Raw genomic sequence first — 17,434 nt, 5'->3', positions numbered from 1 at the left:
AACTGCTAATGTTACATATACTATTTACTGGTGTGCATGTGTTGTTGTTTTTTGCAACTCTGTTTCAGTGTATATCCACCTGGCCAATACCATGTGAGTCCCTATGTATTTTTATTACCCTCTTTAATGTAAAACGTAGCGGCGATTTATGCTATCAAACAGCCATTCTCTCGTTTCACCAAACTGCTCCGTATGTAGACTGCTTATATAATGAGTCGTTACTCCTCAAGCTATTGCTATTCTCCCAAGTTCTCGCACTGCCTCGAAAGCCATACTTCCGAATATCATCATCCGCAGAGTATGGACGAGTTGTTCTTTTCCTTGGGACAAACTCTTTCCCATATATTTCCTCCCCGCACGCAGGGCAGTCTTTACCTAGATTCATTGGGCTCGACAAATGTGGAAGTGCATATTCCTTACTTGTGGTCTCTTCTTTCAATTTTGGAGTCTTCTTCTTTTCCTCTGGAATCTTCTCTGCTTCCTTAGCATTCTCTTCTTCTTTCCTCTGCATGTGACGAGTCAAAATTGCATCTGTAACTTTTGAAGCAATTCTGTCAGAAAACTCGGGTGGGAAGTTTATGTTTATCACAGGGCCTGCCACTTTACTTTGCTCTCTCTGTTGTGTAGCTCTTGATGCTTCCTCCCATTCTTTTCTTCTCTTTTCGATAATCATCATCCGCTTCTCCTTGAGGCTTTCCATCTCTTCATTTAATTTTTTTAATTCGGGATCATCCTTGAACTCCTCTATATCGGTCTCTACCGTCTTCCGACTTTCATCATCATTGTTTTGTTCCTCTTGCTTTGGACCATGATCAACACTCTTTTCCAGTTCGTCTAGCATGTCTTTTTGCTGTGCTACTTTGGCAAGTGTATTCTCTAATTCTTTATCTTTTGTGTTCAATCGTGACATCAATTCTTCTAGCTCTGTTTTTTTCACACTCACTTTCGAAGTCAATCTTTCCAATTCGACTTCCATTTCACTTTTCTCCAATTTAACCTCTCTCAACTCGTTCTTCATTAATGCTAGGTCCTTTCTCGCTCTTCCAAGCTTTGTCTGAAGTTGTATGTACTCCTCATCGCTATCCTCAAACTCATCGGAATTGTTATTATTAGATTGCTTTAAACTTCTCACTTTATCCTCTAGCCCTTCTATTTCCAACCGTAGCGATAAATTTTTAGACTTGTACTTGGCCAATTTCTGTTGAAACACTTTCAAGAGTTCGACCCACTCCTGTTGTGAGCGGCCTGATTGATCCAAATTACTATTATCCTTTTCTTCGACCGATGTTTCATTTTCTTGCTGCTCTCTGATGAGCTCTTTCCTCCCCAGACTTCGTAATCTTTGCACAAGATCGCTCACTAGATTGCTTAACTGCGTGTCTCCCCTTAAATTCTCATCAATATATCGATATGTTTGCTCAACAAGCGAATCGAGTCCATCTGTAGTTTTCAATTGCTGAAGAGGTCTCTTCGCTTCCTTCTTAGAGATATGAAAAATGTCTGCTTCTGGAGCTTTCAGATCCTCTGAGTCTTTAATACTGATGGAAGGAATTTTCTTATGGCTCCTCTTCTTGATCGGACTCAACTTGTATGTCATTTTTGACGGAGACGATCTCCTGTATTCAATGTCCTCTGTATCATCGTCATCCATTATTTGTTCATCAAGCATAGATCTGTCCAAATTGTCGGTACTTATTTTCGCGTTTCCTGGCGGATTGAAATACCCTTTATACTTAGCAGGAACATTTTTTCTCAATAACACATCAAAGTCATCAAAATCCCTACGAAATCTGTCTTTGTCAAGAACCAACCCTTTCATATTTCCATACTCTAAAGGCTGGTCATGAATGATATCCCTGTAGTTTGTTTTGTATTGGTCTAAAGGTAGCGCGTCGAGCATCCTGTAAGAAGTGTTTTTTTTGTTATTTTCCTTTATTTGGAGTCAGTCTTATTCCAGCACGAAATACCTGGGTAAAGGATGGATATTTTTGTATATTAAAGCAATTTCGTTCGAGCCAAAGTTAAAAGGTTGATATTATCCAAGACAAAGCAAGCAAGGTTGTTAAGGCTTCAGACGTCCTGTTTTGTTTACATTAAATTAAACCTTGGACTTTATTTATTTTTCCTGACCTATTTTTTTAGCGCTAAATATTGTCTTTTTTTTGTTCGTTCCCAATTCAAAATTATTATGCGTAGAAATGGCACAAACTTTGGAGGTAACAAACACATCACAAGTGTATGCAATTCACACCATAAAGATGCACAAATACACATATGAGTGACGGATTGCATTTTCTACTGCATAACTGTTATTTTTATTATGTATAATATTAACAAAAAGAATAGTAGTGAAACGAAATGAAATGAAAAGTAACAACAATAATGCTTGCTCGTCGTCTCCACGAAATAGATAAAGACAGCAGAAGAGCGAAAGTTTAAAAAAAAAAATAAAAACGTATGTTGGGTATCAACCCCAGAAGGCCTCTAATATGAATGGCAATCCGAAGCATGCCTTAGTTGCTTGCTAATAAAAAGAAGTGTGCAAGTGTGTAAACGTCAAACTTACATGAGTGCAAAGACAGCTGCGGCAATTGCAGCAACTGCAGCACCAGAAGCAACATTAGCTGCAGGTGCAATGTTGGCAGCAGACACAGTTGGAACAGCAGATGTTGTAGCCTCAGTAGTAGCCTCAGTAGTTGCAGCTGCAGCCTCCGAAGAAGTGGCTGAAGTAAGAGCGACAGAAGATGTTGCAACGGCAGTTGTGGTAGACTCTGGGCAAGTGGTACTTGTAAGAGTTTCAGTGCCGTTACTCTCAATGTATGAAGCTGAGACATCGGAAGAGCTGGAAGCTCCTGCAGCGGAAGATGCTGTTTCTGATGCTGATGATGATGATCCTGATGCTGATGCTGATGCTGATGCTGATGATGACTCGGATGATGAGGCGGAGGCACTTGATGAAGCACTTCCGGATGCCGAAGCACCGTAAGACGAAGCTAGAGACTTGAAGTAAGACTCAGCATCACTTGCAACGCTGCTTGGGCAAATAGAAGAAAGACAACTCTGGAACTTGCTGTATTCCTTATCGGAAACACACTCGACCTCATTAAGAGTTGGGCATGTTGAAGAATTCTTCACGACCTTCTCAGCACAAGCCAAAACACATGCTGGAGGAGTGTCAGCCAAAGCTGGAGCAATGTATGAGGTCAACAAAGCGGCCGATAAAACGAATGTGGTAGACTTCATGATGATCTGTTAACTGCAAAAAATGATTGCCCTTTAAACCTGCAAAACCTAGATGGAGGAGAAGAAAGGAGGCAAAATAGAGGGAAAGAAAAAAAAAGGTGGTAAAGAAGTCTAGGATATTTTAGCTTCGAGGGTTCAAGCTTTAAAGGTGCACTTGTTTCTAAATTTTGCACCTTATTTTCAGAATGTGAAGGGGAAGGAGAAAATATAAATTTTGGTTTCAAGTAAACAATCCCGAATACTGCTGATATTCAATGTTGACATTTTTTCGAGAAAGAATAAAAAAATTTTCCCCATAGCAATAGGTGCGGAATCAGTTTTTACTCCTGCTATATTTAGGATTTCCCTGTTTTCAGCAACGATTCATCCTGATGATGCTTTTTTTTTGTGCTGTGTACGGGTTGCATCGAATTCAAATATTCTAGCCTTCAGTGCGTGAAATTTCGTAAATTGTGTTCTGCTTCTAAAAATACTTTTTTGTGGTGATCGGATGTCGATGAAAATCGATCTTCTCTTTTATGGTGTACTGAGGTCATTTCCTTTGTATTTTAGGATTGATAAATTTCTCTGGATAGCAGCGGGGTTTTGCAGGTTTGTGCCCGTGTACTTTAATACTCCTACGAGCTTACGCAGATTTCATGTTTATCGGCATTTTTGAGATCCTTTGGTTTACATTGTATACAACATGGGATCTTCAGAATTACGACGCACAGCACTAAAACGACTTTTTAAGGAGATTCGAGCATTCGACTCATCGGCAGGCTTGAAATTGCTCCAACCAGTTCAGGATGATATGAGAATCATTTACATTGACATCAGTGTTTTGGATAACCCAGATATATACCCTAAAAGTCAGGTGTATAGACTCTTGGTGAAGCCATCCTCAACATATCCATTTGATCCGCCAGAAGTAAAATTCATATCCTACGACAAATTTACACATACTAAATATCCAATCCCAGTGCATCCACACATATACTCAAATGGGCACATTTGCTTGAATATATTGTATGACGGTTGGTCCCCTGCAAATACTCTCAACAGTATCGGATTGTCAATTCAAAGTATGCTCTCGGGTAATAGTGTTAATTCACGACCTGTGGATGATGATGAATATTGTCGTATTGCTCCTTCTAACCCATTGATGAGCAAATGGCAGTTCGATGATGATACTGTGTAGTACTACATTTGATAAGCATTTTTGTTGCTGTTTATTTGCTTCCACCCAAGGTATTATTGAAACTAAATCTTATTCATCCTTTGCTATTCTTTGATTGCGTCCAACTTGCAGATTTGGACATATAATCCACACTATAGATGCAATAATATTTTTAATCTGACAACTGATTTCCAAGAGAATGCAATTTTACCGTACAATCTGTGCTCGAACAGATGAGCATTGCAATTGTCAATAATAAGGCAAAATGGATTGGAAAAATGATAAAAGGAGACAAGTACACATATTTGAAAAAGCTCTCGGCTTTAAATAACGAGACTTTGCGGTATGATAAAGAATATGTAGCAACGGTTTAGAATGTACAAATGAGAGTTGTAAGCTTTATTAGAACATGAATTAAAACGTTGTCTTTAATCTAATTGTTCCAGTCGTTTTTCGCTACTTTATTAATAAAATAAGTAATATTTCTTCGTTACTACGGTGTAGTATATCATTTCTCCAGTAAGTTGCGTCATAAAGGTAATTTTAAGTCATATACAGCGTTACTTGACTTGTTTTTTTCTCTACGCCTTTCCTTTATCCATTCGTCAGAAATTGACCCAACTGGCCGGGCTTATTTTTTCTTCTTCTTTTTTGGATCCCCGCGCTCAGTCCCCCTTCAAATGTTGTCGGGGTTGTTATTCCTACTATAATCGAATGTATACTTCCTCTTCTCTCAAATTCCCTCGATTAATTTGCTACCCTGGTGTATTCTTCCTTTTATCTTGCTACACAGTTTTCATCTATTGTGTAAAGATAAATGAAACAGCTCTCGTTGCACGCTTTTCAGTTATTGAAATTGAGACGTATGTAAATTGACATTCAGTCTGAGAGGTCAAGATTCACGTTTCCTAACCAGTTATATGCTAACATCCCTATTCTACGGTATTTTCTTGATTCTAGCGTTTTTCCTACAGTTTCTTTCACCTAAACGTACAGTCTCCACAATGGTTACACCAAATAATCATCCTTACACGGTCATTTCTGATCATCTAGATCAACCTGTAATTGATGACAGGAAGTATCAGTTAATTCAACTCCCGAATAAAATGGTTGCACTTTTGATACACGATCCGGAGACAGATAAATCTGCAGCTGCTTTAGATGTGAATGCTGGAGCTTTTCATGATCCAAAGAATCTTCCCGGTTTAGCTCATTTCTGTGAGCATTTGCTATTTATGGGCACGAAAAAGTATCCTTCCGAAAATGAGTACAGCTCGTATCTTTCGAGCCATTCTGGCTTCTCAAATGCGTATACTTCATCTCTACACACAAATTTTTATTTTGAGGTTGCCAATGAAGCGCTGAAAGGTGCATTGGACCGATTTGCCCAGTTCTTTATTTGTCCCCTTTTTTCATCCAGCGGTAAAGATAGGGAAATCAATGCTGTTGATTCTGAGAACAAGAAGAATTTGGAGAACGATAGCTGGAGATTATATCAACTTTCTAAATCTTTGACCAACGAAAAGCACCCTTTTAATGGTTTCTCTACCGGTAATAAATCAACCTTGGGAGAGATACCAGCCAAGAATGATATTGATGTTCGTCAAGAGTTGCTCAAATATCATAGTAGCAAATATTCAGCAAATCTAATGCGTTTAGTTGTTCTTTCTAATGAGCCACTTGAAACTTTAACCAATTGGGCAGTTGATATGTTTTCTCCGGCAGTAAATAAGGATCTCAGAAGGCCGATCTACAAAAGTTCACCTTTCAAAAACTGCCAATTCGATGGCTCGATTATTGTTAAAGCCAAACCAATTCGTGAAATGCGTGCGTTAGAGTTAACCTTTCCGGTCCCGGATACAGATCCTTATTGGAAATATATTCCAAGTAGATATTTATCACATCTTCTAGGTCATGAATCCAAGGGCTCTCTCCTTTATAATTTTAAGGAGAAAAAATGGGCCACTGGCTTAAGTGCAGGTGCTATGACTCTTTCAAGTGGATTTGCCGAGTTTGAAATTGATGTAGATCTGACGAAAGAAGGTATTAGTCACGTTGATGATATTATAAAAGATGTCTTCAAATATGTGAAGATGTTGCAAATGAACGGACCCAAAGAATGGATTTACAAGGAGATCAAGGATCAGTCTGAATTCAATTTCAAATTCAGACAAAAGTATGGTGCTAGTTCAACTGTTTCTAAATTGGCTTCCAATTTGCATAGTTTAAATTTCTACAAAACCGGACTTTCTGATCCAAAGGAAGATATCTCTGAAAACGGAAATTTGGAGACTGGTATTATTCCTCCGGAGCATTTTTTAAGTTTGTCAGTTGTTCGTGAATATGATCCTGATTTAATTTCAAGGTATACTTCGTACTTGAATCCCTCGAATTTTAAAGTGCTGCTTGTTGCTAAAGAAAGTTTTGAAGACCAAAAAATGGAAATCTGTAAAGAAAGGTGGTATGGGACAAATTATCGTATAGATAAACTATCCAGTTCGCTCGTGAATGAAGTAAAAGAGATATATTATGAAGGTGAACATCTTGATCCTGTTTACACATTGCCACCTAAGAATAAGTTTATCCCCACAAATTTCAATTTAGCTAGTGGAGATGAAATGGATTTCAAATATCCAAAACTTGTTGATGCTGACAAAAAGAACAAGATTTGGTATAGATTTGATACAAAATTGGGGGGCCCAAGATCTGCTCTCAAGTTTAAGTTTAATATTCCCGGCGCTACATCAACGCCACTAAAATCTGTTTTACTTTCTTTGTTTCTAGATGTGTTAGATGATGATTTAAACAGTATTTCTTATTTAGCATCAATTTCCGGGTTGTCGCATGAGTTTGAAATTGCCAGAGACGGAATTAGTCTTGAGATTGGTGGCTTTTCTGATAAGTTGGAGATTTTGCTTGAAACGTTGGTAGATAGATTGGTTAAATTCAGTGATCCTTCATTGGAAGATATAATGTGGAATGAAACTAGAAGAGCAAGATTCCATGTTTTGAGAGAAAAGTTACTCAAAAATTTGAAGAATTTTGGCTACACCGTTCCCTATAATCAGGTTGGTCCTATGATTTCTTCTTTAATCAATGAAAACTCTTGGCTTGTCGATGACCAGTTAGAGATATACTCTGCAGTCACATTCGAAAACCTAAGAAGTTATGTGAGTAGCTTGTTTAGTACTTGCTTTGTTGAAACATTGGTTGTTGGAAACTACGATAAGAAGTCTGCAAAAGATTTAAGTCGGATGGTTTCTTCAAAACTTCAAAAGTCTGTAAGTTTGAGCAGATCGCAATATACTAGAGGTAGATCGTTGAATTTGCCGGATGGAAAAGCGTTCCATTATTTGAAGGAGAATGATGATCCTGAAAATGTGAATTCTTGTATTGAGGTTTACATACAACTAGGAATGATTTCGGACGCCCCGAACAGAGTAATGGCAGAGTTGATAGCTCAAATTTTGCATGAACCATTTTTCGACAGGTTAAGAACTAAAGAACAGCTTGGATATGTTGTTTTCTCTGGTATTAGGGAAACCAGGACTACATTCGGTCTAAGATTTTTAATTCAAAGTGAGAGACCAACTGGATACTTATATATGAGAATCAAGCAATTTATTGCCAAGGAAAGTCGAAAGCTAGCACTGTTGAGTGAGGAGGATTTCAAAAAGCATGTTAATGCATTAATAGTTAAAAAGTTGCAGAAGGTTAAGAATATTAGGGAAGAACGATCACGCTTCTGGAATCGTATTGCGTCTGGATTTTATGATTTCGAAAGAAGAGAAGAGGATTCGAATTTACTAAGAACTATACCATTAAAAGCTGTCCAGGAATATTTTGAAGATAAGATTGTGAATCTGGACCATCATGGCGAACTCATCGTTCATCTTCAAGGTCATGCAACTGCAAATAATGCAACTTCCTATCAGAACTTGGTTTCCAATTTCATATATCAAAAGCCGGAGCTTGACGATGTTGAGTATGATCAGGATGCGTTGAACGCACTCGTTCAGGAAGTCTCAAAGAAAAAGGTTGATTCTGACGATTTTGTTGATTCGTTAATTAATCATCACACGTTTAAAAGCATTGTTCCGAAGTTCAGTTTTTCATCAGAATTGAAGAGGTACCTAAGAGATGAAATTGCCAAAAACTATGCTAAAATTCCTTATGATGATCAAAATATTTTTATAAGACAAGTTGGTGAGTGGAAATCCAGTATTCCATTAACAGCGGCTCCTTCTGCAAAAATAATGGATTGCTATTTAGACAAGAGTAATGCACTTGATTCTAAATTTTGAATTCTCCATGTAAGATGAAGTATGAATATATATATTTTTAGTGGGCCAATAATACTCTCACTCCCTCGTTATATCGAGCAGATGTTTCTTTGTAGCAATAGGCATTATGAAATAGTATGCATGTTAAATATGCCTTATCGCTATTAATATTGATGATTGAACAGCATTGTGGCATGCAATCTCGGATATATACGCTATATAATATTTTGCAAAGAATGGCCCACCGGTGTAGATGCTTAGTCCTTCATCTCCATTTTTCCCCTTTTTTTTTTTTTTGACTACATGTGTGTGGGGGAAAATTACAGTGCGGCTGATTGCCCTTTACCTTTGCTGATAAGGTATCTGTATTTATTTTATCAAATAAATTAAACATTTTACAGCCTCAAGCCCCTTTCCACGTTTAATTTGAAATGATACATATTCTCAAAATAAAGTTATGAATGAGTCTCACACTTCACAACAGAACGACAACTTTGTGTCATTCCCCCAGGTTTTGACTTCATCTGGCTCATACGAAAGTGAGCTGGAGCCGCTTTTATCACCAACATTAGATGCCGGAAGTTTGGTAAATTACAGATCAATAAGTACTGGAATTGATGATGGATCTATTTTCGGCATATGGAAATTTAAAAGTCTGTATGCCTGTACTTTGTTGTTGTTCTTTATCATAGGAATTATATCGTTGTTTGTCTATGATCTCAAGTATTGTATCCAGAATGTGGCTTTTGTCACAAATATTGACATGAAGGCTGTATCAGTGAATCTCAATTCATCAATTCCTCTACTTAATGTATCGACTGCATTTACGTTTGATTACAGTAAAGCTAATGCTACCTCTGTGAAATTTGGATTTCTTGGGTTGGGTTGGTTGATCGGAAGCATACACTTTGATATCGGAAATATTACCGAATTATATATTTCCGATGATTCCTCTTCATCAATGCATCTTGCAAATGTTGTTATACCTAAAGGTCAGAGGGAATTTGAAATCAATATTCAAGAAGGAAAAAAAAATGAAATTTGCTTTACGAATGTTCAAGTGAAACTTGATTATGACACCCTTCCAAACTACATTAACGATGTCTTTGAGAAGCGTACATTCCCGGCACATACATTTCTTCATGTCTCCACTCGCATTGACAGCACATTTTATCATAAGCATGCGATTAAATTTGGATATCCAATATCCGCTTTTAATCTTACAAAAATTATTACACAATTTGAGAATAGCATAAACGTATCGGATATATCTCTAGGGACAGATGATTCAGGGTCTCCGTTATTTGGGACAGCTATTCTAAATCTTCCAAAAAGCAAAGAACTCTCATTTTTATCTTTTAAGGGTATTCCGAAGTTACCATGGAAGGCCGGTTTAAAATTCAACAGCAATTTTTCTGGTACATCAAGCTTGATTTCTGCAGAAACGTACCCTATCGAATATTTGAGTCTCAATGAATCTCATAAAGTTAATGTGTCATACAAAATTTCCTTAAAGAACAAACTTTTAAAAAGGTACCAAGGTCAGTTTAATGATTTGACACCAATTAACTATTATGTCAATAAACTTCTAGAAGATAAATTTGTCCCCCTATACATATCTGGAGCACTTTCGGAGAATCTTCAAATTATAGATTGGTTAAGTAAGTTTTTAACAGCATTGAATCTGAAATTCTTTGTAACTTCAGGGCAATTTTTCTTTTCTAAGATAAAGGAAAATCCTGTGAAAGATGTTTCTATTACAAAAATTCTGTTTGGACCGGATAATGGCGATTTGATTTTGAGTTTAGACCCGATCATATCACTTGATGATAATTTTGCACGCTTTAATTTCAATATACCGAGGATTAGGGGTAGTTTTGACGTTGATAGTGACTGTAATTTGTTGTGCCAGTTTCGCTTGCCCTCATGGTGCAATAGTTCATATAGTCTGGTTGATTCTACATTTATGACATCATTGGATGAATTATCTTTGCATATTAACGAAGCCGAAAATCTTGGGGAAACGTTAGAACGATTTTTTAATGGTGAAAACTTGCAGTTTGAAGTTAGGAATAATATCGATTTTGAATTGAGTATGCCTACTTTTAGTACAGTGTTCCGAGAGGTGCCAATAATAAACGCCGTACGTATTCCGGGCAATTTTGCGAATGTTACAGATATGTTTAATATATTTGAAGTTAGTCTAAATCAAGTCACATTTGTGGATTCTTCACATGAGACATTATCGCTCAATCTGGACCTCAATCTAAAAACCGAAGATAATTTTACTATTGAGAATAACTTTGAATGGCTTGAATTTCGAATTTTATATTTGAAGTCGGTTATATCTAAAATAGGAGTGAGGAAATTTTCTTTAAACGATGGGTCGGATGAGACAACAAATCTAAGGTTGAGCATGAGTTTGAAAAGTGATTCTGAAGTAGGTAAAATGAGAATAGAAGAGTTTGTTGGAAAATATATTTCTGGGATTTCCCCGCAGGTTGAGATCCAAGGGATTCCTGATAAAGCTTCCCCCGAATCTGAATCATTATCAAAACTTCTTGAAAGTTTGAAGTTGACTCTGTCTGTTCCCCAAATTTCAAGGGGCAAAGCTAGTCCAAAAAGTCCAATTTTGTCTGAAGTTGACCGTCAATCACTTTTTATTGTGGACTCGACGATTCATATTGTTTCATCAGAAATTGAACTGACTGTATACAATCCGGTCCAAAATCATGCAATAGCAATTGTCATCCTTAATGCCAAGGCATCCCATGATGGAACGACTCTAGGATTTGTTAGTCAGGAAGAAGGTTTTATAGTACCTCCAGGACTATACAAAACGCCAAGAATATCTGTTACAATCGTCAGATCTGGGTTAGGTGCCGATATTTTAAGAGATGCGTTAAATGGAGAACTTGATATTGATACGCAAGCGATATTAGATGTGAAACTAGGTGATTTTGAAATGACTTTACTTTATCGGGGATCTGGGGTCAAGACAAAAATTAGACTATAATATAAATAACTTAAGCATGCCTATCTTGCCTTTTACTTCATAAGTTTTGTGTATTTTGTGCAATTTTTTTTTTTTATAAATTCATAAATAGAATGCGGATTCTTTTTTGAAGGTTGTCAAATAGAATAAAAATACGTATTACCCCTGAGCGATGTTTCTTCAGAAAAGGCAGGGCTACGTTCCCTAGGTTTAATCACTGTATTATTCTATCTCGCAGATTTAAAAAAAATTTGGAAAGGGTACAAATCGCAAAGAATTGATGCGACGCTGAGTATTTCTGTTGCGAACAGGATTATCTGAGTATCGCTAAAAATTATACTATGTAATTATTACTTCATATTTTTTCAAGGAATTTAAAGAGAACAAAATAGTATATCTTAATTTAAAATGAATCCTAATTTCATATTGATTGTATCACAAGTTGATTCCTAGTCCAGATTGATATCATTATAGATTATTATTATGTCTCTCAGTTTTGTGACTTCATACAGCAGGAAACGCTATCCTCCCAAGCCAATAAGTCATCCTTACACAGCATTGATTAGTTTCAACTGAAATCTAGATTAGCATTCGCTAAAACATAATTCTATAACTTTTAGTTTACCCCGCGTTTTCCGGAGAATTCAAAAATTAAGGTGAGTAGATTTTGCCGCAAGATTCCTTGTCCAGCGACTTGAGAATTTTTTTTTTTATCCCCCATTTCCCTTTCTTTAAAATTTCCCCACATTACTTTCTCCAGATTTTACCGCCTCCTTATCACACACGTTTTTCCACTATGGTTGTGTGTTTCTCTTCGATCACGTATACCCACATAAATTATTTATTCGATTATCTCGGTTCCTAACTGTTTGCAGTTTAGGCATGTCGAACCAAGTGGCTGAAATTGAAGAGCCCAAGATTCCGGGTAACTATTCCGCAAGGACAAATCATAGGTGGATTCCAGCTGCTGAAGTCAACCAATCTTCACAATCCGCAGAATCATCAAATGTTATTAGCACAAAGAGCAGGCAGGAGGATGTTGATGAAATTCACCAAACTTTATCCAAGTTTCATGTGTCGCCCGGACAGATGTACTCAACAGAATCAGGTCAAATGTTTCATGCAGGATCTATTTGTATTATTCTTGTTGGTCTCCCAGCCAGAGGAAAGACAAACTTAGCAATTGGTCTATGCCGCTATCTTCGTTGGTTAGGTGTCCGGACCAATCTTTTTCACTTTGAGGACTATAGGCGGGATTATATTGGAACACAAAACGATGGTCTCCTATCTGAAGGACAGCTTGAAGAGCAGAGACAATGTTTACGCAAAATTGTCGTTCGTGAAATGATTGATTTCTTCAAGAATGACAGAGGTCAAGTGGCTATCTTTGACAGTGTTAATGGTAATTCAGATGAAAGGGTTGACTTGGCTTTGAAAATGAAAAGGCATGATATTAGGACTGTCTTTATTGAAAGTCTTGTTGATGATCATGAACTTCTCAAATCTAATATTAGGGAGGCCACAAAATCTCCCGATTATGAGGGTTGGGAAGAGAAACTGGCAATTTTAGATTATACAAAAAAAGTTGGTAAAATGTCGAAGTCTTTTGAATCATTAACGAGGAAAGATTTTACATGGATCCAGTCGAGAAATTTGGGACGTACAGTTCTTGTTAATAAATTACAGCATGATTTTTTAACAACAAAAATAATATTTTACATAATGAATGTTCGTCTTAAATCAGGTTCCGTTTATTTTGCTCGTTGTTCCAATAATAAGCTTCAGTTTAAAAGTGATCCACCATTAACTAAGACAGGAACTGAATACATAAGCAAGATGTATAATGCGTTGCTTCGTCACTTCAATAGCACACGATCAGGAAAGGGATTCCCTCCAGACTTAGAAATCTGGACCTCTACCCGGCTAAGAACAATGCAAGCGGCCGCTGTTTTTAAAGAAGCCGGACTTGTCGTGAAGCCCAGGTCAGAATTAAATCAGCTTAATCCAGGTGATTCTGAGGGCCTAACTGATCAAACTTTGAAAGGAAAGTATCCGTCAGATTATGAGCACCACAAATTGGATCCATACCACCATAGGTATCCTAGAGCGGAAAGTTATCATGATCTGGCTCTTAAATTGGAGCCTTTGATATTAGAAGTTGGAAGGATAGATAATGATATATTAATAATTGCAGATGAGACGGTGATTAGAGTTTTTTATGGGTATTTAATGGCATCATCCTCTTCGGATATTCCTTTTATGCGTTTCCCTTCCAACGAGATTATCGAAATAACGTACAACGCTTATGTCAATAAGGCAAAGAGAATTAAGATTCCTGGTATATCTGCAGATTGATTTTTTTGTTTTTGCGTATTTGTGGTTACCTTACCGTGTTATCGCCACAAACAATTTCTGTGTTTTTTATCTTTAGCATTTTTTTTAAATATATTCATTTCATAATAACTTAATCAAGTTCTATGACCCAACGTAAATTACTGGAGTCTTAGAAAACAAATGTTTCTACATCAGTTCTGTAAGTACTGATATTTGATCACTGCTAAATGATCAGTATTTATGTCTGCTATTTTAAATCTGACAACCTCTTTGATCGGTGTTAGGTAAAGTGACACAATCATATTAGATCAGGCAATGGTGAAACGGATTACTGCAAGGACAAAGAAATAAGAATGTAGCGTGTATTTATGATATATTTTGCAAATGAGGCATTTGTTGTATCGGATCTGTAGATTGCTTATGCGTAAGAAGAGAACTGAACGTAGGTTATACTCGCAATGAATATGTCGGAGTTAAGAGAGACCTTATGAGCTTCTTCTGGGCTTTAGCTATCAAACTCCTTCTTTAATAGAACTAATAAGAACCTAGCAGTCGGGAGATTCAGATAATTGTAAGGTCGGTTACCTAAGTGGGTGGATATAAATGTACCAAGTGGTCTGTGTGATAATGTTAATGCCTTTAACATTCTAACAATTGTGTATGTGTCACCATAGAAGAAAATGAATTTACTTCCTTTACTCTGTCACCATCAAGTAGAGTCGAACTAGTTGTATTGCAAAATAGGCTATCGGGTCTCATCCCTTCGTAGAAGAAACAAGTTATATAAAAAGAGGTAAAGTAAAGTAAAAATAAAAAGGAAAATAAAGTGAGGTAATCATACATAATATAAAAAAAAAATTTAATTCTCAGAAACAGAATTATGATCGCGCATAATTATTTTTCTGCTGATTCCCTAACATACACAGTTAGTGCATTTTATCCAGGATTGTCTCTATTAGATATTATTCTAAATCTTGGTTATTTTAGAATAAGTTCAGATCTCAAAACAAATAAATCTAATGACATATAATAATAGATTGCCTAATACTAGGTAATATTCTCATATGTCCGACATCCGCACTTACTTAGATTACATCATAACATTCTATAACCATTACTTTACAACATACAATACTTCATATTTTAGTGGTTTGATTCAACACTTCAAAACGAACACACAAATCACTTTGTACTTACATAATCTAGAATAATTTAGGTTCAAACCAAAGCAGACCCCTTACAAATTTTGTAAGGGGTCAAACCAAGCGCATATTGGTTTAAAGCCAGATAAAATATTAATGAATTCATTTACCTGATTAGGTAACACGGAAAGATATAAATAGTTTCCGAAATAATTTATGAGAAGCGCGAATAAGAAATAAAGAGTACTGAAAGGATAGTGACCCGAAGGACAATAAGAAAGAGCTACATCGGAATAAGCTGACTAATATTCGTGTGGCGACTGCATATGCAAAACAACAGGTTTTTGCATGATCGCGGGTTATGCTGAATTCACATAATGTGATGTTCCCAAACAGGATGGATTCCTCTTTGGCATATAATTTGTTATTGTATGAAATTGGAAGAGAAATGGAAGAAGTGTCATTCTCCATTTAATATAAATATGCGCCCTTGCCCTCCTTTGATACAGAGGCAAGGTTAGATTATGATTTAGTTATTTTTCTAGAAAAGAGAAATTAGGAGGAGAGAAGTTATTAGATAGAATAATGAATGAATAGAATGATTCATAGAGAGCTATGAGATAAGAGATATGAAAGGATACGAGAAGTATCAGATAACAATCTTATTAATCTATTATATATCTTTAGACGGATTTGGTAATCATCTAAAGAATCCTTATACTTCAGGTTATTAAAAATAATATTTTGTTACCTTTAGTCCGACCTTTTACAAATTTGTAATTGCCTTGCTAGCTCAATCGGTAGAGCGTGTGACTCTTAATCACAAGGTTGCGGGTTCAAGCCCCGCGTAGGGCTTTTCTACTTACTTTTTTGTAAGTAGAATTTAATGTGTACAGTAGTAAATGATAAAAACGGCATTTGAGTCAAAGACGTGTTGATCTTTCTTGACATTTGCTGTTTCTGTTTTCCTCTACGGTCAAGTTTCATAAATGATATGTGCAAGGGATCTAAACCACGGTTTACTTTGTCTTATTTATGTTGTCGCCATATCGAGAACCACCCCTAAACAATTCATGCTTGTGAAATCGTGTGTCCGATTCGCGGATTTATGAAAACACAACCATATTCACAGAGTTAATACAGCACGGTGAATTCCCTTAATCAAAAGAGTCATCAGCTAAATAAGTTATTAATTAGAAAATGTAAACACTTCTAAAATTAATGGATACTAAAATAAAATCGTTAATATTCTGCCAGAAAATTAACATTTAACGACAATCCTGTATCTTTTAAAAAAGCTTAAGAGAAGCCCTGTACTATTTCTTCAATTGATTTCAGGCGATAGGGCGACAACTTTATGAAATTCTCGTTAACTAATATATGGTGTGTCTTTAAAGTCCAAGAAAGGAAAAAGACACGAAGTAAAACAGGTAGAGAAGAAGGCGTAAAAGAGATAAGTAAAAAGGGAAATGTGCAGGTTTTAATAACTGATTTTTATGACGGAGGTTTCCTTGGTCATAGAACATGGCAGGGCAGTTTCATATAGACGTGACTATTCACGGATCTATTACAAACATCATAATGTATCCATAATAATATTAGCTTTAGTTTTAGGTGCTGCCGAATATTTTATAAACTTCACATTAAGAGGATTTTTTGGAATTAAAAAAGGGAGAGAGAGTAAAGGAAATAAATAAATAAAATTTTGATTGAGAAAGTAAAAGAGGAAAATGTAAAGAAGGTAAGTCCTTAAACATCTTCAAGTTTATTGAGTGAGGCTTTCTTTGGTATAAAGCAAGCCGGTGCAACTTTTAGATTCTACTATCGACAAAGCTATTACGAAGGAGATAGGATAAATATTCTAATGAAAATTTGTCTATTGCTCTATCTTTTTCTAAATAGTAGGCCGGATGCAAATATTTGGACGTACTGGTTTTGCGATAGCAAAACAATTTAGTGAACAATTTATATAAAGATGACCAAGGGTAATGGATCTGGATAGATATCTCAGTAAGCTCTAATTTTTACTTATTAAATACTTCTTTGCGTTATTGTGTAATCAAACAGCCCTTTGAATACTTTTAACCTCTTTCCTGGTTACGTTTTAATATTTTTGTTCAGCTGAACATCATCTATAATTCTCTCAAAATGTATGGTATTCCTTTGTACGCGGTTCCTTCCGGTAATCCTGACATCCCAATATTAGTGCTTGAAATTGAAATTTCGAGGACTTCGAGAAGATGAGAGAAAAAAAAATTCTGGCACAAATTGAAAAATA

General features: G+C 36.2%; 6 protein-coding genes and 1 non-coding gene across 7 annotated transcripts; 5 read left to right on the top strand and 2 right to left on the bottom strand.

The window, feature by feature from the left end:
• Positions 1–175: 175 nt before the first annotated feature.
• Positions 176–1,900, bottom strand: BRETT_001918 (uncharacterized protein; the record flags this gene model as incomplete). The annotated part of the gene is made up of 1 exon (XM_041280456.1): positions 176–1,900. One exon carries the CDS (start codon positions 1,898–1,900, stop codon positions 176–178), a length of 1,725 nt encoding a protein of 574 aa, XP_041138247.1.
• A 662-nt stretch (positions 1,901–2,562) lies between these two features.
• On the bottom strand, positions 2,563–3,243 carry BRETT_001917 (uncharacterized protein; the record flags this gene model as incomplete). Its single annotated transcript, XM_041280455.1, has 1 exon — positions 2,563–3,243. One exon carries the CDS (start codon positions 3,241–3,243, stop codon positions 2,563–2,565), a length of 681 nt encoding a protein of 226 aa, XP_041138246.1.
• A 685-nt stretch (positions 3,244–3,928) lies between these two features.
• BRETT_001916 (uncharacterized protein) lies at positions 3,929–4,423 on the top strand (the record flags this gene model as incomplete). Its single annotated transcript, XM_041280454.1, has 1 exon — positions 3,929–4,423. One exon carries the CDS (start codon positions 3,929–3,931, stop codon positions 4,421–4,423), a length of 495 nt encoding a protein of 164 aa, XP_041138245.1.
• A 983-nt stretch (positions 4,424–5,406) lies between these two features.
• BRETT_001915 (uncharacterized protein) lies at positions 5,407–8,706 on the top strand (the record flags this gene model as incomplete). The annotated part of the gene is made up of 1 exon (XM_041280453.1): positions 5,407–8,706. The coding sequence occupies one exon, from the start codon at positions 5,407–5,409 to the stop codon at positions 8,704–8,706; it is 3,300 nt and encodes a 1,099-aa protein (XP_041138244.1).
• A 436-nt stretch (positions 8,707–9,142) lies between these two features.
• Positions 9,143–11,701, top strand: BRETT_001914 (uncharacterized protein; the record flags this gene model as incomplete). The annotated part of the gene is made up of 1 exon (XM_041280452.1): positions 9,143–11,701. The coding sequence occupies one exon, from the start codon at positions 9,143–9,145 to the stop codon at positions 11,699–11,701; it is 2,559 nt and encodes an 852-aa protein (XP_041138243.1).
• An 861-nt stretch (positions 11,702–12,562) lies between these two features.
• On the top strand, positions 12,563–14,035 carry BRETT_001913 (uncharacterized protein; the record flags this gene model as incomplete). The annotated part of the gene is made up of 1 exon (XM_041280451.1): positions 12,563–14,035. The coding sequence occupies one exon, from the start codon at positions 12,563–12,565 to the stop codon at positions 14,033–14,035; it is 1,473 nt and encodes a 490-aa protein (XP_041138242.1).
• A 1,903-nt stretch (positions 14,036–15,938) lies between these two features.
• Positions 15,939–16,011, top strand: BRETT_001912. The gene has a single exon. It is a non-coding gene; the product is annotated as a tRNA-Lys (tRNA).
• The last annotated feature ends 1,423 nt before the right edge of the window (positions 16,012–17,434 follow it).

The sequence above is a fragment of the Brettanomyces bruxellensis genome, chromosome 9 (genome assembly GCF_011074885.1).
Source record: "Brettanomyces bruxellensis chromosome 9, complete sequence".
Lineage (NCBI taxonomy): Eukaryota > Fungi > Ascomycota > Pichiomycetes > Pichiales > Pichiaceae > Brettanomyces > Brettanomyces bruxellensis.
This window is presented reverse-complemented; position numbering and strand designations above follow the sequence as displayed.